Genomic DNA, 27466 nt, shown 5'->3' with positions numbered 1-27466 from the left:
TTCCTCAACAGTAACGACTGCACTCCCTGTCCTCCGCCCCATCCTCAAGTATTCTTGGAGCTCTGGGATTGTTTTTCACACGACTTGCGATTTGTGAGCCGGGAATAAACAGTCACCTCTAAATTAATTACATTGGCTGAGGTTAGGCATGGAATTCCATCATAAGCACATTTTCCTTTTACCTCAAAATAATAGCTACCACTCCAAAAGCATCCACACCCGCCCTTCGAAGACCACTGGCCTCGGATAGATTTTGGGGTCAGTGAAGCATTCCTTCCTTGGGCACACGGGAAGCCGCCCCATAGCCCCTCCGCCCCCTCCTCCCAGCCCCGCAGCGATGCACAACAACCGTTTTCCCCGCCAGGAGCACACTGTGTCCACGCGCTGCTGCGACCTCGCTGATTGGTAGGGCTCCTGGTAAACAAGGAGCGGGCAGCCAATGGGAGAGCTGTGCACGAGGGGAGCACGAGCCTCCAGGCCAGCGTTCGCGTGGACCTGCCTGCCGGGCTACTATATAAACCAGTTTCCGGCTCTCAGTTGCAAACTATCGTTTCGTTTTCTGAGGTGGAACGCGTTAAGCCTTCCCGCCGAGATCCGGAGCTGTCCTCCAGCTGTTAGAAAGAAAGAGCTTATTTTTCTTTTGCAATCTCTTGATACAACTCGCGGCTTACATTTTTGGGTGGACGTGTTTTCGAAAATTCAGTAGAGAACTGAAAAGTGAAAAAGTTTTAACTTACAGCAAAAGGTCCTTTGATTGAGAGTTTTGTTTTGTCCTCATTTTTAACTCTTAAGCAGACCCAGCCCAACATGGTGATGTTCAAGAAGATCAAGTCTTTCGAGGTAGTTTTTAACGACCCCGAAAAGGTGTACGGCAGTGGGGAGAAGGTGGCTGGCCGGGTGATAGTGGAAGTGTGTGAAGTCACTCGAGTCAAAGCTGTCAGGATCCTGGCTTGCGGAGTGGCCAAAGTCCTGTGGATGCAGGGATCCCAGCAGTGCAAGCAGACGTTGGACTACTTACGCTACGAAGACACGCTTCTCCTGGACGACCAACCAGCTGGTAAGTGACCCAACTGTTTGCTGGAGGGTGAGAGCGGATTCAAGAAGAGAATTGATACGGATAAAGCCCACACTGTAGATCCTAAATTGCTCGGGTTGTGGGGTTTGAATTTTGTGTGGCTTCTTTATCTTTTTTAGCTTTAACTTGCTAACCCCTACCCCCACCCCCAAAAAAGGGTGATTTGTGCAACTTCTCAGGGTGCTGTGTTCTGTGGGTGATTCTGAGGGATGTTGACATAGCTATTGAAAGGTTTTTATGTCTTAATAAATTGCTTGTTCTTTGCTTGCTTCTTGTTTGAGATGATGATAGGTTGAGTCTTTCAGCACTGCAGGGCTTTGCAACTTTTTGCTCAGCGAATGCATCAGAATCTCATTTAAGAACATAAGGGGTTCTGCATTACTCTTGCACGCTGCCCAAGAATTCCTTATTGCATAGAGGCATTTTAAGTATAACAAGAAACCTAGAAGCTTCTCCTTTTTCTCTTCCTTCAGGTGAGAATGAGATGGTGATCATGAGACCTGGAAACAAATATGAATACAAGTTCGGCTTTGAGCTTCCTCAGGGGTAGGTAACTAAATGCATCTGTGATCTTATCTGTCTGTAAAAATCTTTCCCTCTTTTGATCAGTTACTCTTCTTGGAGAGCATTTTAAAATTGTTTCCTTTTTCTTGATAAAGGCCTCTGGGAACATCTTTCAAAGGAAAATATGGGTGTGTGGACTATTGGGTGAAGGCTTTTCTTGATCGTCCCAGCCAGCCAACTCAAGAGACAAAGAAAAACTTTGAAGTGATGGATCTAGTGGATGTCAATACTCCTGATTTACTGGTGAGATTCATTTTAAAAGTCTCTTCTTCTGGGTTTCAGAGATAAGTAGTTAGGTTTTTAGGGCATTAAAGTGAAGCCCGTCAGGGAATCAAGTCCTTAAGTCATCAAGGTGGGAGAGAAAACTACCTACTTTAAGCAGTGGAAAGAGAAGCAGAGAAAGGATCTCTAGAAATTCTCAAAACGTCTTTTTCCACTTCATTCTATATAGGAACCTGTGTCAGCTAAAAAGGAGAAGAAAGTTTCCTGCATGTTCATACCTGATGGGCGGGTGTCTGTCTCTGCACGAATTGACAGAAAAGGATTCTGTGAAGGTAAAAATCTAGTGCAGAAAATGAGAGACCCTTAAAACAGGAACTGTGGGTTTGGGAGTAAGGGCAGGAGGCAGGGACAGATTAAAAGTCATGGATTGCACTGAGCATCAGTTTTCATCTTTCTCATTGCCAGGTGATGAGATTAACATCCATGCTGATTTTGAGAATACGTGTTCCCGCATTGTGATCCCCAAAGCTGCCATTGTGGCCCGCCACACTTATCTTGCCAATGGCCAGACCAAGGTGCTGACGCAGAAGTTATCATCAGTCAGAGGCAATCATATTATCTCCGGAACCTGTGCATCATGGCGTGGCAAGAGCCTTCGAGTGCAGAAGATCAGGCCTTCTATCTTGGGCTGCAATATCCTGCGAGTTGAATACTCCTTACTGGTGAGTGGGTGGATGGGGTTGGAGAAAGAAATTGTTCATTGGTCTAAACGATAGTGGTGTTTCTCCAGATTTCTAGCCTAACAAACTGATGTCTTCCTTTCTAGATCTACGTTAGCGTCCCTGGCTCCAAGAAAGTCATTCTTGACCTGCCCCTGGTTATTGGCAGCAGGTCAGGCCTCAGCAGCCGGACGTCCAGCATGGCCAGCCAAACCAGCTCCGAGATGAGTTGGGTAGACCTGAACATCCCAGATACCCCAGAAGGTGAGCCAGACACCTGATCTCATTTTTTTCCCTCTGGCCTGGGTGGGTTTGTAAAATTGTGGTTAGGCTTTTCTTGGCTGGGCTTCTTATCTCCATGCTTTCTCTCTCTAGCTCCTCCTTGCTATATGGATAGCATTGCTGAAGATCACCGGTTGGAGAGCCCCACTACTCCTCTGCTAGATGACACAGATGGTTCTCAAGACAGCCCTATTTTTATGTATGCTCCTGAGTTCAGGTTCATGCCACCACCTACTTACTCTGAGGTGAGAATTGTCATTTACCACTACATTTGTCCTAAGCCTTTTATAGGAAGTTAATTTCTTGGGATTGCCAGACTGGATTGTTGTGTTTTTTCTTACCCAAACTAAAATACTCTTTCTTTTCTTCCTCCCAGGTTGATCCCTGCATCCTGAACAACAATGTGCAGTGAGCATGTGGAAGAAAAGAAGCAGTTATACCTACCTGTTTCTTTTCATCTCTCTTCCTGGACTCTTTGATTTTTTTAGAGACTCAACAGTCTCCACAGTGGGGTACAGGTCCACCCCAGCCTCTGACTCTCCAGTGTAGGAGGTGATCAGCAGGCAATCTCCTGGGCCTTAAAGGGTGCATATTCGTCCTCAGCCAGCGAGATGATGTGATACAGAGTTTTTTGCTAGATGGGTTTAAAAACACATTAGAAAAAAAACTAAGGCCCATCCCATTTTCTTGAATCTCTTCGAAAATTGAGGCATTTTCAGTAGTTTTGAGTAAGGGGTAGAAATGGCATCCTGGAATGGTGTTCCCACGGTAAAATTGAGGGGATTATATAATAGAGATACTGTTATAACAATAGATCTTGAACCTCTGCCATGTGGAGGAGAGCCAATTTAGCAAACTAAGTTAGTGAAAAGAAAAAATGGTCATGGCCAAAACTTTGGGAAAAGGATATTCTTAAAATCATTGTTCCCCACTGTTTGTACACTTACAGAAAAAGAAAAGCCCTCCAGAATTGATTGGGTTTGGACTCTGGAGCAAGCTTCCCATGTGAATTAAAGGGGAGGAGCTTTAAGTTTCATTGTTTAGAAAGTAGTTTTAATCAGTCATAAAGCAGTAGTAACTGTGCCCCACCAGAGGTCTTAAAAGCCATTTTTAGAGCTTGTTGCACTGTGTTCTCCTGTTGGCAAACATTTTTATGTGGGAGAATGTTTTTTTCTTTTCTCGTGTGACTCCTTGGAATTGATTCTGAGGCAATGTCCTTAGCACTTTAGTTTGTGTCAAATTTGGGGTTTTTTCCTTTCTCAGATGTAAGCTAAAACTGGTCTACTATGTCTCTAGGGGTAAGCACAATGACAGGGAAAAAAAAAAGTGTTCCTGCTTTTGAGACTTTGTCCCAGTGTACAGAATTCTGCATTTCTGACACTGATCACATGAGAAGGGTTGCTGCTATCAGCCTTGCCCACTGTGACTTCTCCAAACCCAAGGAGGAACCCTAGATAAAATGCCCCAGCACTGTGATGAGAGCATCCAGATGTTGCCATGAGAAACCAGAAGGCAGATCTTCACAGAAGCCCCAAGGGCTCACTTCCTGCCCAGTGTTAGGAGACAGGGTTGTTGACAGCCCCTGTCTCACTGCAGCCTCTAGCACTTGGTCAGTCACTCTCCGCCTTAGCACTTTGTTCACTGTCCTGTGTCAGAGCTCTGAGCTCTATCTACCCTTTTCTGAAAAAGTATGTGGGCTGAAGGTGGTTTCATTTTTTGTTTTTTAATTGTATATCTTTTTGTATGAGAAAAACTATATTTTGTACTTAACCAGATATATTTTTCACCCCAGGTGGGGGTATTCTTTGTAAAAAAAAAAAAAAAGAAAATAAAAAGTTTTTTAATGGCAAAAAAATGTTTCTCTTCTTGTCTGTAAGATAATATTGAAGTTATTAGAAAGAAAATGTGCCTAAAGGAGCTTTCCCCCTTACTTCACAACTCAGATTGTTGAAAACCCTATAGAGAAACCATTTCTTATTGATCCTAAGGACTATGGTCAGAATGGGGGTGAGGAGGGAAGGAATTTGAGCTACATTGTCTTTTGTCCGATTCACTGAAGAACTTCAGTGAATAGTGGGGTCTTCTGGTGGTCTGATCTGGTTTTCTACATCTTTAGTTAATCATTACTAAATTTCTTCAGCTTTGGAGTATATAAGGCTTTTTTTGTTTGTTTATTTGTTTAATGAGCTCCTAAAATACAGAGAAATGAATTTTGTAAGGGCATTTGGGAGGAAAGTGTTATGGTACTTTTATTTCTTATTTTGGTTTCATCATAGTTTCTTGCCAGTAAAAATGTGGTTTATATGTAGGAAGACAAAACAGGACTAAAGGATTTTTACAGTTAATGAATATCAACTTTTTTGAAGACAGCTACCATTTTTTTTTAAATCTCTGCAGCTCCTAGAACAATTCCTATTCAGGCACATGATCATAACTCAGTAAATGTTTGCTGAACATTCAAATCCACCTTCCTCGTTAGGGTATGGTTTACAGTTCCTGTTACTTCTTTGTAGAGTAATAACAACAGATTGATACCACAACTCCACCTCTAATTGAAATGATTATTATTCCTAAAGGAGTGACTTACATTGATAAACCCTGAGATGGCAGAAGTTAACATACTTTCTGATTTCTGTTTCATTTAAACTTCTGCAGACAAATTTAGTCTTAGCCTTTATTGGGAGAGGGGTGTTGGCTTTTCTGTGGATCTCCACGTAGTAATTCCCAACTTCAGACTCCTAAAAGTTCATTAAAAATGAAAGTGTTAGTTCAGTTGTGTCTGACTCTTTATGACCCCATGGGTTGTAGCCCACCAGGGTCCTCTCTCTCGAATTCTCCAGGCAAGAATATTGGAGTGGGTAGCCCTTCCGGACCCAGGGATTGAACCTGGGCTCTGCATTGCAGGCAGATTCTTTACCGTCTGAGCCAACAGCGTTCATAAAATCAATGTAAATTGAACAGAAAGTGAGATTGAAAAGATTCTTTTGCAGTTGTCTTTGTGTCTAGCTTTCATTCTCAGTAGTTGTTTTGCGCCTCCTGTTTTTTCTTTATCAAGGCATCAGGTTCTAGCTCTGTTGCCATGGTGACTGTCACCTTCACTCTCACCTTTGCCTCCTCCATTTCTTACCTGTTCACGAATTTAGAGCCTCCTCCCTCTTTCAAATCTGTGGCCAGATTTGAAACCAGGTCAAAGTTGATGGAAAATTTTTCTGGAGCTTGTTTTCCAGGGACTGGAGGGGTGGGGCAAGGACAAGAGCTGGCCAGAGGGCAGGACAAAGAGAAGGGGAGACCATGGAGCACACAACTCTGGTTGTGTACACAGCCTGGCTACTGGAGTGTGATACAAGGGGATGGAGAGGGTAGATAACTTACAGCCAAGGTCTGATAGAGACTTGAGCCTTGAAGGGCCAGAACATATGCACCCTCTCCTGATAGCATAATAGCTCAAATCCAGCACAGTCCAACAGAACTTCTGTAATGATGGAAAGGTGGTACATTTGCACTAATACAATAGGCACTATTCACACGTGACAAGTGCTCTGAAATGTGTGGCTGCTTTTACTGACAAACTGAATTTTTATTTTTGTTTGTTTTAAATTTAGTTAGCTCTATGTGACTAGTAACTGGCACAGAAAAATCTGAGGAAGGAAGGAACCAGCTATAGCTCTTCACCCAGAGGAAATACATCCCTCCCTTAAAGCACAAAAGTCTCTACTGGACTTCCTTTTGACTTTGATACACAACTCCTACTTCACCTCAGGACATCTGCATATGGGCTCACTTAAGTAGTCTTCCTTGGGTCCTAGCCCAGCTGTTTCTCCATTTAAGTGGGTGGATATTTTGGGTCTTCCTTTCCCATACTCTTCTCTTATGTCTATTAATTTTTAAGGAACTATAACCTACATATACACCCATTAAAGGAGATCCAGTTCTTAGTATCATTTATTCATTAGGTCTAATCTGGTATTGGAAGATTTAAAAGAAGACAGAAAACTAAAGAGAGAAAATAGAGAAAGTAAAATTAATAAGAAAAGAACTGATACTTCTACAATCAGGATCCTGGACCATCTTGATAACTCTGAACACACTGGAAAAAAACAAAGATATAATTTGGGAGGGAAAAGTATGGAGATCTGACCAAGCACCTGGTCAATAAAAAAATCACACAAGAGCTAAAGGTTATGAAGTGGGCTGAAGAAGTGACTTTTGCCCAGTTTTTTCACTACTATATAGACCTTTTCCTAGAATTCCTTCCATGGACTATCTCTAGGTGACAGAATGCATAAGATGGATAAGGAAAATGTTTTGCTGACCCTCCAGTAGCCCAGCCCTTGTCTCAAGCATCCTGAACTCAGTAGTTCTGGAGTGGAAAAAAAAACAAAGCAACTTTTGTCTCAGTTTCTGTTCTGTCCCTACATCCATCTCCATTTCCTAAGCTGAAAAACTCCCTCTCAGAGATAGCTACAGATCCAGGGCTGCGGTCCTGGAATAGGTGAGTCTATAGCCTAGAAAAAGTTCAAGACTAGCCTTCTTATTTAAGGAGAAATAGTATAGTGTGGTAATTAAGCACATGTACCCTGGAGTCAAGCTATCTAAATTCAAATCCTACTTCTACCACTTAACAAACTGTATGACCTTGCAATTTGTTTAACCTGTGCTACAGTTTATCTGTAAAATGGAAAATAATAACAGTATCTACCTTAGAAGATTGCTGTAAGGATTTTAAAAATCTATGGGAAGTGTTTCAACAATGGCAAACAAGTGCTTTTTTAAAATTTTAAATATTTATTTTGCTGTGCTAGGTCTTCATTCTTCCATGGGCTTTCTCTAATTGCAGAGAGCAGGGCCTACTCTCTAGTTCTGGCACACAGGCTTCTCATTGTGGTGGCTTCTCATGTTGCAGAGCATGAGCTTTAGGCGCACCGGCTTCCATAGTTTCAGCTTGTGGGCTCTAGAGTTAGGGTTCAGTGGTTGTGGCAAATGGGCTTAGTTGCCCTAAGGAAGATGTGGAGTCTTCCTGCACCAGAGATTGAACCTGTGTCCCCTGCATTGGCAGGTGGATTCCTATCCACTGTACTACCCGTAAAGTCTAGAAACAAGTGCTCATTATCTAAGATATTGCGAAGGCATATTCTCCACCACCACCTTGATTAGCTCAGTCCCAGGCATGTCCCCAGAACTGTCTTCCTCTGAACTGTCATAAATAACACCATTCTCTCTTTATTCCTCTGAATTCCCTTCCTGTGTTAGGGGAACAAAAGAGTCTGAGAAGAGGTCAGGGTACAGAAGCTGACTCCACCTTAGTTAATTTGGTGGTGGGAGAAAGGTGGCCCATTATTGGGACTCTCAACCACTGGGCCAGGACAGGCCCTCTGCACACCCTCATGGTATAGTTCTTTCATACTCCTGCGTGCTTCACAGGCCTCTGGAGTAACTCTGTTACTCCACCTTCTAGAAATTAGTTAATTGAGCTCTCAACTTTTCAGTACTATGGGACTGCCAGAGTCGGACAGGACTCAGTAACTAAACAACAACAAACTTTTCAGTACACAATTTCAGGGGAAAGATTCCCACCATTTGAAGTGATCAGCAGAGAAAGAGGGAGTGATGGACATATAATGTGACCCTACAAAGAACTCTCAGACTCCTCATTTGAAGGCATTGCATTTCATTTATTTCCCTAAGGTAAATGCATGACTGAGTAGCACAAAAACCAGTGGTGGTGAGCTCCACTGATGAAGCCCAATTTAGCCAATTTAGGCTATTCCTGTCTTGTCTTGACCCTTCCCTTGGTGTGACCCTGTTGTGTCCCCTAGGGAGCCTGTTATGTAAGGAGAAAAGAATGGACAGGTTCTGAAGGCTGGGGTTTTTCTGACTACCAATTGGTTGGTCATCTTCAGGTAATAGAGTGATGGGAGAAGGAAGAGGAGAGGAAGAACATGGGGATGTAACTGTGAAACCCACAGGCTTTGAGTCCTGAGATGTCACTCAGGGTCCATTCTTATTCCTTGTTGAGTGATGGAGCTGCTGACCACCTCTCCAAGTCAATCAAACAGTCAGTAAACAGGTTCTTGGAAATGTCTGGCTGGGTACCCAGCTCAGATATTTTTAACCTCTTGGATAGATGGACAGTGGAAGGATTTAGTTGCTAGGAGGAGAGGTGGGGTTCAGGACTGTGAGAACTGTGTTTCCCTTGTATGGTTCTGTGGCTAAAGCCCCTCCCTCTCCAGTCCACCTGTCTATATTCCAACTTCCTCCTTCGCCTATCCAGGCTCAGTTTCCTTCCTTCCTTTGTCTCCTGTTCTCCCATTTCTCTCTCTGTTTCATCTTTCATGCTTGCCTCACCTTCCAGCTCTGAGGAATCTTTGATTTCTGTTTCAGATCCCAGTATGTTTTAAGCTCCATATCCCTGAAGATCAGGGGAAAGGTGGTTGGGTGGTGACCAATGGCTCCTTTGCTTTTGCTGGAGAAAATGTTGCCTGCCACTGGGTACCCAAAGGCTTCTCCTTAGTTCTACTTCCTGAGCTGTCCTGTAGGAGAGCTCCATTCTCTCTTGCAGCCTCATAAACCTTACTGCCCCCAGCTCTTGGGAACAGAATTGGAGGTCTTGGAAGGCCAGGTTTGGGCCACACATACCTTTGGAAAGTAGAAGAAATGTTGGTAGAGGTCAGAGGCAGCAAACCATGGGCCCATAGGTGGAATCAGCTTGTAAGCATTTAGACATTTCTATAGTTTCTTCTTAAATATCAATATTTGAAAAAAAAAATCAATATTTGAATTAGTTGTAAACATTAAACACCCTGGAGGAGGGCATGGCAACTCACTCCAGTATTCTTCCCTGGAGAATCCCAATGGACAGAGGAGCCTGGTGGGCTACAGTTCATGGGGTTGCAAACAGATGGGACACGACTGAGCAACCAAGCACAGCACAAACATTAAACAATCAGATGTCAGTAAAATCTATTGTCTAGCTCCCCTTAAAAAGTAACCATCTTTGGTAACACTGAGACCACATTCCTTGATGGCATCAACCCGCTGGAGCTAAAAAAGTTAGGCAGAATCATATTTACCAGTTCTCGCCATCCCCTATTGCATTCCACTCACCTGCTTCACTTCTTTATACCCATCTGGTGTTAAGGTTTGTCTTAGGTTGTTACCTCTGGTCTAAGTAGGGCTTCTCTAGTATTTCCTCTGAAGGACCTCCAAGATTACAGAGACTGAATTTCCCCCCCAGGGTTCCAGAACCATCCAAAGTAACCTGTCCCAAGCCAGATATGTCTTTGAAGTACCTGTTTTATGTTTAAAAACTACAAGTTTTGATTTAAATGGCATATTTGTGTCATTTTAGTATAAGAATAGTGTACCTTCCCCCACCAAATCTTAAAAGTAAAATTGACATTCTGGAAGATGTGCCATGTGTAGTCTGTGGCTCCAAATATATTCACCATATCACCCGTTGGTAAACTAATTGCAGTAGCACGATGCTAAAGACATGAGGCAAAAAGAGACACGGAAATAAAGACGTGGCTAGAGAGTCAGAAAAGGAAAGGAATCTGAAAGACAATGAGTTGGAGGGACAAGTTGCTTTCTGGCTCTTAGCCACCCCTCCTGACCTAGCCCAGCCCAGCTCCTGAGAAGTTTGTAGACATCCCTGATACCTCTGGACAGGTGTAGAGTGGTGGCTCAGGGTGAAAACCTAGTGTCAAAGCAGGGGCCAAGCATGGGAGAGGTGAGGGGCCAAGACCAGCCAAGTGTGGTCGGACAGGAAACATTGTCCAGGGGCCAAGGAAGAGGCTTGCAGACAGGAAGTGGAGGGCTGAGAAAAGGACTGGTCAGCATTTGTCCTTTCTCTCACTGAGCCCATCTTTGTTTCACATCCTCTTACCCCACCCCTGCCCAAGAAAAAATGAGGCAAAGAGTTAACTTGACCTCCTGAGAGGTAGGAATTTCTTCTCTGGAATGGCTGTTTCTCTGGCCACAGAAGAATATAAGGAGGATGAGCACTGGGACTCCTTTCCCCGTCCACATGGGATGTCATCTATTCTCTCCAAGATAGGAAATACCCCAGATCTGTGTCCCTGACTCAGCTTAGTTTGTTTCCTCCACTTCTTTGGTGGTAAAGACAGGTCTAACCTCCCTCCTATTCTAGCACTATTAATGCTGTTGTGGTTGTGGTTTAGTCATTAAGTCGTGTCCAACTCTTTGCGAACCCATGGACTGTAGCCCGCTAGGCTCCCCTGTCCATGGGATTCTCCATGTAAGAACACTGGAGTGGCTTGCCATTTCCTTCTCCAGGGGATCTTCTAGACCCAGGGACTGAACCCACGTCTCCCATGTTAGCAGTCAGATTCTGTACTTCTGAGCCACCAAGGAAGTCCACTATTAATGCTACCCTGACTGCAACAGAGACTGGTAGAGACACAATTTGGATATTTCTCCTTGTCCATTTTATATTAAGGGAAATGGAATTACAGGGTGGAGAAGATTCAAGGAGAGGCAGGGGTTCAAGTTTTGGGAACTCCTAGTCCACAACTGAGACTCCCAGGAGGAGAAGTTTGAGAATGGAGAACAGTCCCAGAATCAGAGGTCACTGGGGCACACCACCCCCTGCATTGGTCAGGACTGGATTGAGGAATCCCTGGATTCCTTTCCCAAAAGTCTTGGTGCCCAGGCTGCTCACACGTAGCCTCTCATGTCCTACAGTTAGGGTTGGATCACCCTCTTTCCACTGACTCCCATTAGAGTTGCAGAGGGAACCTCCTTTCCCTCCAGAATACAAAATGGCAAATTAAGTCCTGTTGGGGATAAGGCAAAGCCCTTTTTGAGGTGATTCTAAGAAACTAGAGCTTCTTATTTCCAGCTTTCTAGTCCCAAATGATCTTGGGGAAAAAGTAAGTCTCAGTAGGGGAAAGGTCAGTGAAGAAGAGGTCACCACTGTTCTGGCCGGATTAGCTAAGCGAGCTATTTCTGTTTAGCTCATTTCTCCTCTTTATCCTCTGGCCAGACATGCTACTTGAGGGGGATAGAGGAGACCTGCCCCATAGGCCCCTTCCTCATCAGTCAGAAATTCCCTAGGAGTCTCCTTGAGTCCAGGCTTGCTGGTTGTGACCTTGAACTCTTCTTCCTTGCTAGTTAATGGAATTACTGATCCTCCGGCTATTTGGGCTGAAGCAGTTTCGTGGAAAGGACTGCTAGATGCCTGAGGTATCTTAAGCATGTCCAGCTGAAAATGAGGTGGGGAAACCCAGCGGATGGAATGAGTTCAGCAAAAGTTGGACCCATCTTCACCTTTGTTCTCAGGAACATTTATTTGGATACTTGCAGCGGATCAACAACAACTTGAAAGATTCCTTGTGGATGTCTAAATTCTAATACATGAAGAATTTGAGACTCGTAGACTGAATATGTGGAGAAGGAAATGGCAACCGACTTCCCCAAGGGCACAAAGCTATGAAATGGTGAAACTAGGACCACAAATCAGTGCTTTGCCCAGCTGAAATGGCAGCTTTCCCCCTTGGCTTAGTTCTTAAACTAGCCTACACCTACAAGCCACCCTTCCTTCCTTTCAAAGTTCAACAGCAATAAAAATGAATTGAGGGGACTTCCCTGGCGGGCCAGTGGTTAAGACTTCTCCTTCCAAGGTGGGGGTGGTTGCTGGGCTTGATCCCTGGTTGGGGAGCTAAGATCTCAGATGCCTGGTGGCCAAAAAATAAAACAGAAGCTATATTGTAACAAATTCAACAAAGACTTTTAAAAAATGGTCCATATTAAAAAAAATCTTTAAAAAATGAATTGAGGAAAATATGTGTCCTTTCCTCACCAAATCATGGGTGTTCTGGGCATCCAATATTTGAGCCTCTAATTTTCTTCAGTTTCCACTCCGTATCTTCTAAACTGCATGTTGCATCTCCCATTCAGCACTCCTTCAAATCACCTGAGTCCCTGAGCCTAAACCTGCAGACCCCAATCTCAAGCTTCTGGCCCAAGATGGGAGGGGAACAATAGGCTATGGCACATAGGGTAGGGAAGGATACTATTCTTGCCCAAGAATCTACCCTGCCTGGGACCAGTGCGGCCTAGATCATGGGCATGGGAACAATCTGTTCAACACAGGCAAACACGTAATACAGGGCTGAGCAAGAACAGTGTGAGGCCTCTCTAAGTGTTTGTAAGCTGTGTCTTGACTTCAGCCCCTTCAGATGGTCCTCCAGAGGACTAGCAGCCCCCCATGCCATGTACTGAGCCTTAGGCTTCAGCTTCAGCCTGTCCAACAGGGTCTATGGAAAGTAGGGGAAAGGTCAATGGAAACAGTCTAGCTCATTCCTGGAACCGTTCCGGAATCTGGGGAAGCTGCTGGGTCCCTTGTCTCTGGCTTTGTTCAGCAAGGTCACCTGCCAGGAAGGACAGGAGGCCAGATAGGAAAGAGTCCAAGAATGGACTGATCTCTCTTGACACTTGGTCTTTGAGGCAGTAGAGCAGATTCCCCAGAGGCCACTCTAATCTTTATCCTTTCCCCTATTTCATGGGAAAAGGATGTACGTGTATAGAGGCAGACGGAGGTGTGTGTTCAGTCTCTCATCTAGAATTCTTCTTTGTTCCCACTCTTTTGAAAGTACACATGCTGGTATTAGGTGGGATTTAGGAGGCCAGCTGTGCCCCCTACAAAGACACAGATCTAGTTAACCAGATAAGGTCTGGTGTGTGTGTATATGCAAGTGAGTTAGGCAAAAGGAGATTTTCTTCAGGGTCTTTTATTTTTGTTTCTTGCTGATTTCTTCCTAGCCACAATCATTGTGTATGTCTATGGAAAACCCCTGAGACAGGTCCCTTAGCCCCTCCCTCCAACACAGTCACACAATACCTCAGAGAATTAGAAAAGGAAACACACCAATCATCACAAATTGCTCAATAACTCTGGAATGTTCTATTTCAGTTTCCTTCTCTGTTCTCGTGGCTGCTTCTTCCTATCACACTTACTACCTAACACTTACTACCACACCCAAACCTGGCTTTTAAGGTGCTTTCCCTCAATGGAGTCACAGCCCCTGTTCCTTCTTTACAATGGGGTCAAAAATATCTAAGAGTAGATTGCCAGTCTCTATCACTTGATGCCGCAGGGAATTCAATCTGCCTGCCTAAATATGGCTGGGGACTTTCTTGAAGTTTCTCCCGCCTCCCATCTTTATGGCTTTCAAATGTTTAGTAAGGTCGCTATGACAGCATCCACAGCTCTGTGCCTATCTCCTTATCCAGTCCCTATTCTGGACACGCAGCTCGCCCGTGACTGTTGCATGTCAAGTGGCTGGAACCAATCAGTACGTCTAAGGCTTCCTCAGAAGCCAATCAGAGCCTAGGGAAGTGACCTCACCCAACGGGAGGACTGTGTGGGCGAAAAAGCACCTCCTAGAGCTGAGTGTCCCTAAGTCACTCCCTTCCTCCGCACCCTCCTTACTTCCTGTAAAGCAGTACTGCCTACCCCATCCCCCTCCACACCAAGTGAGTGAGAGAAAGGCTAACTAAATTCCACAGAAGAGAAACTGCAACTCAGCCACACAGCAGCTTCTGCAAGTGGAGAATAAGATATTAAGTAAGCTCCGTCTTCACAACACACCCTTCAAAGTGGGGTTCCCAGGGTCTGGAAGAGGGTGAGTGAGTGCGCTAAAGAACAATCAGCACCTCCTCCCTCCCCACACCTGGTTTTCTTGACTCCACAAAAATAGCTGTAATCATTCCTTGTAAACAAGGACAAGATCAAGGTCAAGTGTGGGAACGTGAGAGCCTGTGTCCCATGAACACATGTGAACAGAGACAATCACGTCCGCATTGCCTGAGGACCAGAAGCTCAGAAACCAGCTGGTCTTCAGGGCATGGGCTGTTTACAGCTCACTCCGTGTTGCCCTGCAGATGAGTTCCGAATGTTCCTTGGCAGAGCTATGTTGGGACTAGGTGTTCCACCATGGGGGTAGAAGGGAAGGGGCAAAGAACAGGAAGGCTGTAGTGCCCAGTGTGTTACACTGGACTCTCAACAGGTAAGGAGAGAAGAAAGGTTTACTAGGCATCCCCTTCATTCCTCCAGCCCTCTCCCAACTAGGCCTCACCCTGGACAGAGAGACAGATAAAAACATTTTATTGAAACTGTAAAACTGCCCTTATTCCTCTTAACTGCTCACACCCAGAAAGAACTATAAAAAATAGTAGGGGCATGTGTACAGCTACCTCAGCTCTAACAATTCCAGTCCTCGTTTTGACCCTCCTTTTTTCCTTTCATACAACTAAGACACTGGTCCTTTGCCCTTTTCCCCAAGATATCAGAGGAGATACCACACCACAGGAGAGAGGGAGGGTAAGTGCAGAAAAGAGAGCTATCTACTGTCACTCTCCATTTCTGTCTCCAGGGACCAAACAGGTTAGCTGGATTCTAAGCAAAGGATTTGCTTGTCCACAAAACCAAATAATAGGGGCCAGTTAGTCTCTGTGTCCTAAATCAAGAAAGATATGAAGGTCCAGGGTATTGTTTAGAGCCTGTCTTCAGTATATAGCCTCATCCATATTGTCATCACTGTCACCCCCAAAGTCCTCCCCATTGTCAAAATATGACATGATGTAATCAGTTTCCTGAAAGAGAAAAAAAGGAAGGGAGGAAGAAAGGTTAGGTCAGGCATGCTTTCAGCGTTCTCCTTTCTCCCTAGGTACCAGTTTCCTCTCCTCCCAATCACAGCACTCCAGGCTTGGGAGGTCCCTGCAAGCTATCGTTCACTTTTAAGAAGAGCTTAAAGTTGAAACTCCAGTACTTCGGCCACCTCATGCGAAGAGTTGACTCATTGGAAAAGACTGATGCTGGGAGGGATTGGGGACAGGAGGAGAAGGGGACAACAGAGGACGAGATGGCTGGATGGCATCACTGACTCGATGGACGTGAGTCTGAGTGAACTCCGGGAGTTGGTGATGGACAGGGAGGCCTGGCGTTCTGTGATTCATGGGGTCGCAAAGAGTCAGACACAACTGAGCGACTGAACTGAACTGAACTGAAAGGACAGATAAAGCGGCGGGTACTATCCTTTGTGGGCAGTATCTCCTTTGGCCCTCCAGCCCTCTGAGGAGAACATCCCTGGTCGACAGAGTTGAGATCCCTAGAGCTTATGAGTGGAAAAGACGGCGGTCTGAGAATGAAAGGTGGTTCCCTTTACCTCTTCATGTTCTTCTTCATCATATTCCTCTTCTTCTTCCTCTTCCTTCTCTTCTTCTTCTTCTTTCTCCTCATCTTCCTCTGAAGTCACTTCTTCCTCCTTCTTCTCCAGAGTCTTATGTGAGGATGAAAAGAAGATAAACCAGACTCAGCTCACAGAACGGGGAGAACTGAGGCACCCATGGGCCAAAGCAGAGGAATGAATCTGGGGCCCAGATGGCCTCTACTCATACTTCATCCTTACCTCTAGTTTCTGTATTGTTTCCTCCTTATCTTCTGTGGTCTTAGGGGGTCTCTTGGGGAGTATAATGGTGGTCCCTGGTGAGAGGATCACAAGGTGAACCATGAGAGAGCAAGCTTCCTTCTTGGCTGTCACCTCTTGCATAGACCATGTCACTTTGCTGCCCTCCCGTGGCCACCAGAGCACCCAGCAGCCATACTGGGTAGATGGGGTAGGTAGGCATCGGAGAGCAGGCAAGACCACCCGCAGCCTTGGCCCTCCAGTTGATGAAGGAAATCTCGACTTTCCCTCCTTTTCCAGATACACTCACGTTCCTTCTGTAGCTTCCGCACTCGGATCTTTAGCTCCCGGGGCAGACGTCGCCAATCTAGAAACAGCAGGAATGTAAAAATCAGCCAGACTCTGCCTGGGGTCTGCTATGAATGGTGACTCTTTTAAAGGAGATAAGGATCAAGGTAAGGGCGAGGAAGGAAAAGTTTGGGTCAAAGTTGCTTGGAACAGAACTATGGTTTGGATACCTCCAGAGGAGTAGGGGACATTTACCAGGTTTTTAGATAGAGTCTGTGAATACGCTGGAGCACATGTAAGTCTTCTGAATAGGGTGGAGGTTGGGGACAGAGGAGGGTGGATAGGGTGGTGGCTCAAGCATTTGAAAGAAAAGAAGTCAGTGAAAGGGCCCATCACCTACCAGGGTTCCAATCGATGGCATTGTCAATCGGCCCTGACATCTGATATTTGTCTGAGTAACGCTCCACATCTGAGGGATCAGAGGTCAAGGGTCAAAGTTTTATCCTATCAGAACCCTCGGGTTCTTCCTGAGGGTCTAGCCCTCTCAAAACTCAGAAATTGTCTTCCTCACCCCAAACCTAGAGCCCAGGGAGGGCAGCTTCAGTGAAGACCTTCAATACTCTTTTAACCTGTCTTTTCACCACCCCAAATTGCAATGTTTTTGCTATCTCTCTTAACCCCAAGGCATGGCTATATTGACTGGGAGTGTGTTACAGTGGAAAGCATACTAGAGCAAGAAAATAGGGTTTCTGTCTTCCCTCTACTCCTTGTTCACGGGACTAACTTGGGCAAGTCTTTTAACTGTCTGAACTTCAGCTTCTAGAGCTTTAGGAGGAAAGTACCAGTTGTCAATACACTGAAATACTATACTTCCACACCAACTGGTAACTACCCACTATCCCAGGCCTCCCTAGTATGCCCCCTTCTCCAGTTCCTCCTGGCTTCATGACCTCTCCATGAGCCACAAACCAAAGGGCTAATATTTTAATTTGCAGGGCTTCTCAGAGACCCCTTCTCAACTCCTTCTGACTGGTTAGTGCCTGTAATATCCAGATTGTTAAAAATTTTTAATACACCTCCCCATGTATATCTGTAAAATGGGAACCTTAATACTTAAGCTCTTACTGTCTAAGATTATTGTGAAACTCAAAACAAACCATGGATACCATAATGCATTTCAAATGCAGGGGTAATTACTATGATCTCCCCAGCTAGCCAGTGAGCTTTCTGTGTCTCTTCTGACCTCTCTGGGGCCCCAGTGGTGCTAAGTACAGGGCACTACTCATGAAAGGCACTCAGAACATTCAACTGACCTCTCTTGGGGACAGCAGGCCGGATGAAGTAGGGGAGCTGTCGCATGGCCCCTCGAAGCTCCTGCTTCAGGGCCAGGACATATTCCCCTTCCTCTCCTGAGGGCAGAGGCACTGGGCGGAACTCCAAGGGCTAAGAAGGCAGAGGCAATGGTCAGTTCAGAGAAAAAAATGCTGGAGTATAAATCTAGGAGGGCCTCTCCTCTCCCCACACTTCTACCCAATGCTCCCACTGAGCAGGGGACCAAAGGCAAATGCTGGGAGCAACACAGCATTTTGAAAGCTGGGGAGCAGAGGGTATAAAAAGTAAGGGCAGACACTTCCTAGTCTGGAAAACATCCCATGTAAGTTGCAAGTACAGAGACAGGGAGGGGCCAGATGAGGATGATTTTGATGACCCAGGAGGAATCCAGGATCACATACAGTCAGTCAAGGGCATAAGGGAGTCTTGGGAAAGGGGGGTAGACACTCACAGGGAAGAGCGGAGAAGGCTGCAGGGTGGGTGGGGGCAAAGCATCCCCCTTCCCAATGCCCACAGCCTCCACGTTGAAGGTCAACTGGCCCCGGCCACAACCCCGGCCCCCACCCCGGCTGGCCATGATGGAGGGGGCCTGGGGATTCAGACATCCAATGGGAAAAACCTGATAAAGACAAAAACAAAGAGAAAAAGTACAGTAGAATGGACAGGAAACCAGGGAGGTACAAGACACTCAAATCATTTCTCCCAGAGACCTGAAAAGCCAGTTTAATTCAATGAATTTTGAGAAGGCATGGTGCCAGGCAAAGTATTTCTGAAAATATAAATAAGGATGAGACATGGTCCCAACAGGACAGATAACTGCAACATGGTGTAACTGGTGTAACTGAAGCACAAGGAGGAAAGTGACTAGACACTTGGATAAAATTTCCCTATGTTCCCAAGTTAACTGGATGTTTATCATCAGCTGCATATCTACATATGATTTTTGAATTCTTTCTCTCCCTCACTTTCCAAACCTAACTAGGCCCCAATTCAATCTAATGCAATGCATTTCAGCAAAACATTTATTAAGCATCTACCATGAAAAAGGTAGTGTGCCAGACACTGTGAGGGAACAGAAATGAGTCATCAGTCTCACTGTCAATTGGTTGGGGGTGGGGTGGGGGGCTGTGTGAGAAGAAATATTACACTCAAACAGATCTTTTTAAACACCACTTGGAAACACAGAATCTTAGAACTGGAAAGACATGTGGAGTCTTCTGGCTCAATAATCCTCCCAGTACAGTACTACCTTCTGTAAACTGTCAGTCACTCAGCTTCTGGTGGCATTTTCCTAAAGAGATGGTGTCCATTTTCCCCCAAGGCAGCCCTTCCATGTGATCAACAGTGATGAATTGAAAGTTCTTCCTGCTACTGTAACTGAACTCTGTCTCTTAACATCATTTTTGAAAAACCAGGCAAGATAGGATGGGGAATAAAGAAAGTCATCAAATGAAAAAGAAATTTGAAAGAAATTATATGTCATAGCAGGGAAGATACCTAGCACCCAGATCTTGGCTTCTCATACCACTCTCCAGCAAAAGGAACCAGGGCTTCTTGGAGAAATGCAGCTTCTCCAATGGGGCAGGAAATACACAAGATGAGATTGAAGTATCTTGTAGTGCCAGAAAGTAAGAAAGTGCTCAAAAAAACAACACACACATTGATGGGGCTCTGTCAAAGGTACATAAGAGGCAAATGAAAGAGCTCCCAATGGCCAAAGTCTGAATAAGTTGAACCACAAAATAAAGCAGCATTGGAATGCAATATCAAAGTATAAGATAAATATAAAGAGACTATACTGATATAAACATTTGAACAAATTAATACATGGGAGAGAAAAAAAATCCCACGTGCAGAATTCTAAAGAAATCATGTAGAAAGAAAGTGTTAGTTGTGTAGTTGTGCCTGACTCTAAAATCTCGTGAACTGTAGCCCACCAGGCTCCTCTGTCCGTGGAATTCTCCAGGCAAGAATACTGGAGTAGGTTGCCATTCCCTTCTCCAGGGGATCTTCCCAACCCAGTGATCAAACCTAAGTCTCCTGCATTGCAGGGAGATGCTTTACCATCTGAACCACCAGGGATTATACCCTAAAAGGGGAAAGTGTAATTCCTCACTGCTTAAGTATGGCCTGTGCATAGGGAATTTTGTCCAAATCAATTTTGGAAAGGTGTGGGGGGGGTGGTAACTTTATGGTATAGAAATTGGACAAGCATTACTTCAGTCAGGTGACCAAAGTCAACATGAACAACTTTAAATCATATCATTAGTATGTACCCTTGTGTGCTCAGTCATGTCCAACTCTTTGTGGCCCCTTGGACTGTAGTTCACCAGGCTCCTCTGGCCATGGAATTTTCCAGGCAAGAATACCGGAATGGGTTGCCATTCGTTCTCTAGAGGATCTTCCCGACCCAGAGATTGAACCTGTGTCCCTAGCGTCTCCTGCATTGGCAGGCAGATCCTTTACCACTAGCAGATGTGATATCTTCCTCCCCGAAACTGATACCCCAGTCTATAAACAGGAGGAAAAAAGCAGATACATTCCAATGGAGAAGCATCTTATGATATACATGACCAGTACTCTTCAAAACTGTCAGGGTCATCAAAAACAAGAAAAGTTCACACTTCCATTGTAAAAGAGAGCTGTCCTAGTGGTAGCATTCTTAAAAAAAAAAAAAAATTCCTTTTGTTTTCTAATTACAGAAGTAACAGTAAGTAAAGTCGCTCAGTTGTGTCTGACCCTTTGTGACCCCATGGACTGTAGCCTACCAGGCTTCTCCGTCCATGGGATTTTCCAGGCAAGAATACTGGAGTGGGTTGCCATTTCCTTCTCCAGGAGATCTTTCCAACCCAGGGACTGAACCCAGGTCTCCCACACTGTAGGCAGAGAAAAATGGCACCCCACTCCAGTACTCTTGCCTGGAAAGTCCCATGGACGGAGGAGCCTGGTAGGCTGCAGTCCATGGGGTCGCTAGGAGTCGGACACGACTGAACGACTTCACTTTCATGCATTGGAGGAGGAAATGGCAACCCACTCTAGTGTTCTTGCCTAGAGAATCCCAGGGACAGAGGAGCCTGGCAGGAGGCCGTCTATGGGGTCACACAGAGTCGGACATGACTGAAGCGACTTAGCAGCAGCAGCAGCAAACTTGAAAAGATACAAATGAGGTATAAAGAAAAATATCTACTAACCATGATGTAGTAATAATCATTACGAACATCTGCATATGCATCCTTTCAATTCCACTTCTGTATTATATATACAGTTTTGTGCATTATAAGTGTCTATATATATAGACATAATAAGGCCATGATAACTAATTGTACTGTGGTATCCTGGACAGGATCCTGGAACAGAAAAAGAGCCTTAGGTAAAACTAAGGAACACCAAATCAAGCATAGACTTTACATAATTACAATGTATCAATATTTATTCATTAATTATAACAAATATACCATATTAATATATTATGTTAATAATAGGGGAAACTGGTGCCAGGGTGTATGGAAACTTTTTGTACTACCTGCTCAGTTTTTCTGTAAATCTCAAAGTGTTTTAAGAAATAAAATCTATTAATAAAGAAAGAAACATGAGTATCAATTCAAAATTCACAGTTCTCTGACCTTCCTTGGTTTTCATTACCCTGACAATTTTATTAAAGATTACTGGTCAAATATATTATAGGATGTTCCTCTATTGGAATTTTTCTGAGGTTTTTCTCTTGATTAGACTGGGGTTGTGGATTCGGAGGAGGATGATCAATAAGATAAAGCGACATTTTCATCACATCATATAAGCGTACATACTAATAACATGTTAGTTACGGAACAATAAGAGACAATATAATACATAATCATGACCTCTCAAATTAGTGGTTCATAATAAAATTGTTCCCACAGTCCAGAGAAGAGAGGAAGCTAAGAGGACTAGGATGGTGAGGGGAGGCTTTAGGAATCACAAGGTCCCAAGTTTGGATCAGACCTTAGAAATCGTTTCCTTTCTTTCTTTCAACAAATATTTATTGAGCATCTACTGTAATCTACTGTAACTTGTAGCTCAGTTGGTAAAGAATTTGCCTACAATGCAGGAGACCCAGGTTTGATTCCCGGGTCAGGAAGATCCCCTGGAGAAGGCAATGGTAACCCACTACAGTATTCTTGCCTGGAGAATCCCATAGACAGAGGAGCCTGGCAGGCTACAGTCCATGGGGTCGCAAGAGTCAGACACGATTTAGCAACTAAACCACAACCACTACCACTATAAGCCAGACATAATGCTAGACAATGGAGATCATGGTGAATCCTTTACTTTAGACATTCAGCTTTCCTTTGATAAACCATATCTAGTAAGCTGTTATCCAGCTTCAATTTAAACTTTTTAGCAAATCTTTTTATCTCACTTTACAAGTCATTCCATTTTGGGATATTTGTTCTTTAATCAAAATCAAAAAAATAAAACAAGAAATATATGACTCAACAAAATGCACTCCACAAAAGATTAGTCAGGGAAAAAAAGATTTTAAAATATATTCAAGGTAATCTATTTTGTCAGACTTATACACACCCATACATATAAGTAAAAAAGTTGTTCTTTTTCAAAAAATTAATTTATTTTTAATTGAAGGATTAACTGCTTTACAGAAAAGTTTTTCTTAAAGGGTATACAACAAGAATTAACATTGGTTAATTTAAGGTGATGGGTTTTGGAGATTTTTTGGTAATATACATTTTAAGCATTGTTTTTCCTCTGTACCAAAAAGGTATTACTTTTATAATAAGAGGAAAATATTCATTAGAAAATTAAAAATATAGAACTGAATAGTAGATGAGATTAACAATATGTAGCAGGAAGGAGAGGGTAGGGAAATGCTTGCTTAAGAAATCTGGAAAGCTTCAAGTCTAACTGCCATGAAAAATGTGAGGAAAAGACAGCTGTTAATGAGGTACCACCTCATATTAGTCAGAATGGCCATCATCAAAAAGTCTACAAACAATAAATGCTGGAGAGGGTGCGGAGAAAAGGGAACCCTCCTACACTGTTGGTGGGAATGTAAACTGGTACAGACAATATGGGGAACAGCATGAAGATTCCTTTAAAAACTAAAATTAGAACTACCATATGACCCAGAAATCTCACTCCTAGGTGCATACTTGGAGAAAACCATAATTCAAAAAGATACATGCACCCCAATGTTCACTGCAGCACTTTCTTCGATAGCCATGATATGGAGGCAACCTAAATGTACATTGACAGATAAACAGATAGAGACGGTGTGATACATACAATACAATACAATGGAATATTACTCAGGCATAAAAGTAATGAAATTCTGCCATCTGCAGAGACTTGGATGGACCTAGAGACTGCCATATGGAGTGAAGTAAGTCAGAAAGAGAAAAATCAATATCATACATTAACACATATATGTGCAATCTAGAAAAATGGTGTAGATGATCTTATTTGCAAAGCAAAAATAGAGACAGACATAGAAAACAAACATAGATACCAAGGGGTAAGAGGGTGGGTGGGATGAATTGGGAGACTGGGATCAACATATATACACTGTTGATACTATGTATACAATAGAGAACTAATGAGAACCTACTGTACAGCACAGGGAACTTTACTCAATGCTCTATGGTGATCTAAATGGGAAGGAAATCTAAAAAAGAGAGGATATATGTATACATACAGCTGATTGACTTTGCTGTGCAGCAGAAACTAACACATTGTAAAGTCCAATAAGAAGTAATAAATAAACAAAAAACAGCTGTTAGTTAACAGATTAAACTGTGATCTGATTTAAAGAACACATTAGGTAAGAGATCCTGTCTTATAGATGTGAGAGAGGGAGCAAGAATTTGCCATTGTGTTTTCAGGCCCTTTCAAGGGAAAACACTCTTAACTAGCCGGCTTAGGTATTCCTGCATCTGATAGATACAGTTCTATCAGTGGAGACAGGAGCTGTTTTGCTGCAAAGCAGTGAGGTGTTAAGAAAAGGCCATGAGCTTTGAGGTGAGACAAATCTAACTCCATTTCCACATACTGACCAAGTGACCCTCAAGAAATGTGGGGTAAAAAGAAGACAAAACTTTAATTAAAGCATTAAACTGGTGGTTAGGAAACTGTAAACCACCCATCTGTACCCTACTCAGCTTAGGAATCTACAAGGCTCTTCTATGTAAGATTATGATGAAGTGATTGTGATTCTTGAAGATGTTCAAGGTTTCCTATAATCTGGTCCCAAACTACCCCTCCATAAACATCACACATTCTCCTTCCCCCACAAACAACATCCCACATATATTATACTCATTCCCAACTGTGCCATAACTGTTTTAATATGGTAGAAGTTACTAAAAAGCCTTTCTTAAATTTGATGTTATTGCTTTTCTGTATTTTTCTTTTTTTTGAAAACTGCTTCTTAGTAACTTCTACTACATTACACAGTTCGGCACAGTTGGGAATGAGTATAATATATGTGAGATCCTGTTGTTTGTGGGGGAAGGGGAGTACAAGAGTGAATAATAGGGAGGGTTGATGTTTCCTTATCTGTAAAATGGAAATAATAATAAAAACCATCTTAATTCATTCAACGAATATTTACTCAGTTCTTATTCAGTGTCAGGCACTGTTCCAAATGCTAGAGACGTAGCAGTGAACAAAATGGACAAAAACTGCTGCACGCATGGAGTTTAAAAGGAGCTTGCATTGTAATGGAGGTCTCAGTATACAGATGGTTCAAGTCATGAGACTAGGAGAGATTCCTAAAGGAGTGGATGTGAAGAGAGAAAAGAAGAGATCCAGGGACTGAGGCTTGGAGCCCTCTAACATTTAGAATTTGCTATATTTGTAATAAATAAGACAAAGATTTAACACTCTTATTATATTAGAACTCATGGAAATGAAGAAAAATCCCAATAGAATAAATATGCAAAGAACATGAATAGGCAATTAACAAAAGAATGGTTAATCAAACTATTTTTTAATCTATAAAATTGGCAAAGATTTAAAAATCAGGCTTCCATGAATTTTTTTGAAGTGGACACTCTCATACCTCACTGGAAGAATTATAAATACAATATTTTGGGTGAGCAATTTGACTCTTTGGATCTACAGCCTTTTAAAAGTTAATATCCTTAATCCAGTAATCCCACTTTTAAAACTTATCCAAAGAAATCATCAGGGAGGGGGTTCAGGATGGGGAACACATGTACACCCATGGCGGATTCATGTTGATGTATGGCAAAACCAATACAATATTGTAAAGTTTTTTTAAAAAAATTTTAATAAGTAAATAATAAAATTATATGTCAAAAAAAAGAGAGAAATCATCAGATACATAGTCAGAGATATAAAAGCATGTTTATCAAAGAGCTATCCATAGTAGCACAAATTCTGAAATAACCTAAATAGTCCAACAAAAAATGAATGGTTGGGGCTTTCTCACTGGAGAAGGAAATGGCAACCTACTCCAGTATTCCTGCCTGGAGAATCCCGTGGACAGAGGAGCCTGGTGGGCTGCTGTCTATGGGGTCGCACAGGGTCAGACATGACTGAAGCGACTTAGCAGAAGCAACAACAGCAGCAGCAGCAGCAGCAGCAGCAGCAGCAGCAGCAGCAGCAGCAGCAGCAGCAGCAGCAGCAGCAGCAGCAGCAGCAGCAGCGGCGGCTTCCTCAGTGGTCCAGTGGTTAAGAATCTGCCTTGCAACACAAGGGACACTGGTTCAGTCCCTGGTCCTTAAGATCCCACATGCCATGGAGCAACTAAGCCCATCTGCCACAACTACCGAGCCCAGGCATTGCAACTTCTGAAAGCCATGCGCTTAGATCCTGTGCTCCTCAACAAAAGAAGCCACTGCAATGAGAAGCCCACACACCGCAACAAAGAGTAGCCCCCACTTGCCATAACTAGACACAACTAGAGAAAGTCTACTTGAAGCAACAAAGGCCCATCACAGCCAATAAATAAATAAATCTTAAACAACAAAAAAAGACCTAATGACCAACTTCAATAAGTGGGCTTTATTTTTAAAAAGATGAACGGCTAAAAAAAAATCAAATATCTATGTTAGACTATTATGTATACATAATAAAAATTTCAAATAATATTTAAAGGCAGAAAAATGTTCACAATATGATATAAAGTGGAGAAAGCATGATAAAAGGTTGTATTTGTTGTATGGCCCTATGTGTGTAATACACACACACACACACATATATATATATACATATGTATACACGCAGGAAATAAATTGAAGGGATTCATTGTCATGATGTAATAGACATTTTATGGTTTTCTAGGATAAATGTATATTACTTCTATAAACAGAAAACAAAGAGAAGATTTTCTTTATCTTTAAGAATGTTACCATTAGGACAGTTCTGTCTCTTTTACAGTGAAAATGTGGAATACATTTTGTTGAGCCATATATTTCTTGTTGTATTTGTTGGATATTGATTGAACAGCAAAGTGAGATAGGAAGTTCTCTTACTAAAAAGTTTAAACAGAAGCTGGATAATAATTTACTAAATATGGTTTATCAGAGGAAGGATGCATATCTAAAGTAAAGGATTAACTATGATCCCCATTCTCCAGCATTATGTCTGACATATAGTAGATGCTCAATAAATATTTGCTGAAAGAATGAATACATGACTCCTAAGGTCTTTTCCAAACTTGAGACCTTGTGATTCCTAAAGGCTCCCTTCACCATCCCAGTCCTATTAGCTTTCTCCCTTCTCTGGACTTTGGGACCAATTACATTATGAACCACCAACTTAAGAGGTCATAATGATATACTGTATTGTATTTTACTTCGTGTTTTATTAATTGCTCCCTAATTACATCAGAAGTTTAAATTCTTCCTTTCCAATCAATTCCATCCAATTAACTTTTCCTGGGCACTGTGCATTTAATACATAATACATTGTATTGTATTAAATACTAGAACTTGCCCTATAAAACTTTATATTGAAACATTAAAGAGGGAGAGGGCACTAAGGCTCCAGTAAAAGTACACATAAAATGCTATCATCAGACTGAGGAACAATTAATCCTGAAGAAAAAAAAAAAAATTGGTCCAGGAAAGCTACAGGTAGGAAGTAATATTTCATCAGAGTTTTGATAGACAACGGGAGTCTGTCAAGCTCTTAGTACTAATAGATTTAGGGGAAGCTGGTTCACAGTAAAGAGTCAGAGGTACCAGAGAGTCTTCCACTTTCTTCTTTAATATATCTCCCCTCTGCGCGAAGGAAAACTACAGTGCTCCAGTGTATAATCAACACAGCAAAGGGAGCCCACAGGGAGAGGGTGCGGAACTAGAAGGGGGCAGATCCAACAGGCTGCCGGAAAGCGTTGTCTCTCTAGCTAGCAGCTGGTCCCTGGTGAAGTAGTTCGGGAGGTGCGGGATGGAACCAGGTCAGAGCCACCAAGTCGGGGGCCTTACCTGCTGCCCCTCCCCCACGCGGAAAACACGCCGCAGCCAACTTGAAATTTGCTTGTCTTCCTCTAGCTGGTGGCGTTCTAGGTCCGCCTCCCAGAGCTCCCCATTGGT

General features: G+C 43.2%; 2 protein-coding genes across 6 annotated transcripts; one reads left to right on the top strand and one right to left on the bottom strand.

The window, feature by feature from the left end:
- Positions 1 to 541: 541 nt before the first annotated feature.
- Positions 542 to 4717, top strand: TXNIP (thioredoxin interacting protein). 2 transcript variants are annotated; one of them, XM_004002420.5, is made up of 8 exons: positions 542 to 1057; positions 1549 to 1621; positions 1735 to 1882; positions 2091 to 2193; positions 2327 to 2583; positions 2688 to 2844; positions 2956 to 3107; positions 3239 to 4717. In XM_004002420.5, the coding sequence occupies exons 1-8, from the start codon at positions 808 to 810 to the stop codon at positions 3272 to 3274; spliced, it is 1176 nt and encodes a 391-aa protein (XP_004002469.1). In that variant the 5' UTR covers positions 542 to 807; the 3' UTR covers positions 3275 to 4717. The 2 variants fall into 2 exon arrangements, with proteins under 2 accessions (XP_004002469.1, XP_060269694.1); XM_060413711.1 differs by having other exon boundaries at positions 2956 to 4717.
- Positions 4570 to 27443, bottom strand: POLR3GL (RNA polymerase III subunit GL). Of its 4 annotated transcripts, none has more exons than XM_060413714.1 (9): positions 27359 to 27443; positions 21101 to 21256; positions 18361 to 18528; positions 17891 to 18020; positions 16978 to 17046; positions 16600 to 16656; positions 16293 to 16366; positions 16050 to 16163; positions 4570 to 5600 (listed from the first exon to the last, which is right to left on the bottom strand). In XM_060413714.1, exons 2-9 carry the CDS (start codon positions 21101 to 21103, stop codon positions 5433 to 5435), a joined length of 783 nt encoding a protein of 260 aa, XP_060269697.1. In that variant the 5' UTR covers positions 21104 to 21256; positions 27359 to 27443; the 3' UTR covers positions 4570 to 5432. The 4 variants fall into 4 exon arrangements, with proteins under 4 accessions (XP_060269697.1, XP_060269699.1, XP_012035438.1 ...); XM_012180048.4 differs by lacking the exon at positions 4570 to 5600 and adding an exon at positions 13598 to 15477; XM_060413716.1 differs by lacking the exon at positions 21101 to 21256.
- Between the last annotated feature and the right edge of the window lie 23 nt (positions 27444 to 27466).

The sequence above is a fragment of the Ovis aries genome, chromosome 1 (genome assembly GCF_016772045.2).
Source record: "Ovis aries strain OAR_USU_Benz2616 breed Rambouillet chromosome 1, ARS-UI_Ramb_v3.0, whole genome shotgun sequence".
NCBI classification, from domain to species: domain Eukaryota; kingdom Metazoa; phylum Chordata; class Mammalia; order Artiodactyla; family Bovidae; genus Ovis; species Ovis aries.
The sequence above is the reverse complement of the archived record's forward strand: the minus strand, read 5'-3'. Positions and strand labels throughout refer to the sequence as shown.

Excerpts from the sequence above, each read along its gene's own strand:
- TXNIP (XM_060413711.1), top strand. The coding sequence starts at position 808 with ATGGTGATGTTCAAGAAGATCAAGTCTTTCGAGGTAGTTTTTAACGAC. Across the intron at positions 1,883-2,090 it reads TCAATACTCCTGATTTACTG|GAACCTGTGTCAGCTAAAAA; the intron begins GTGAGATTCATT and ends CATTCTATATAG. Across the intron at positions 2,194-2,326 it reads CAGAAAAGGATTCTGTGAAG|GTGATGAGATTAACATCCAT; the intron begins GTAAAAATCTAG and ends TCTCATTGCCAG.
- POLR3GL (XM_060413714.1), bottom strand. Across the intron at positions 16,164-16,292 it reads AAACAATACAGAAACTAGAG|ACTCTGGAGAAGAAGGAGGA; the intron begins GTAAGGATGAAG and ends TCCTCACATAAG. Across the intron at positions 5,601-16,049 it reads ATGAAGAAGAACATGAAGAG|GAGTCTGAAGTTGGGAATTA; the intron begins GTAAAGGGAACC and ends ATGAACTTTTAG.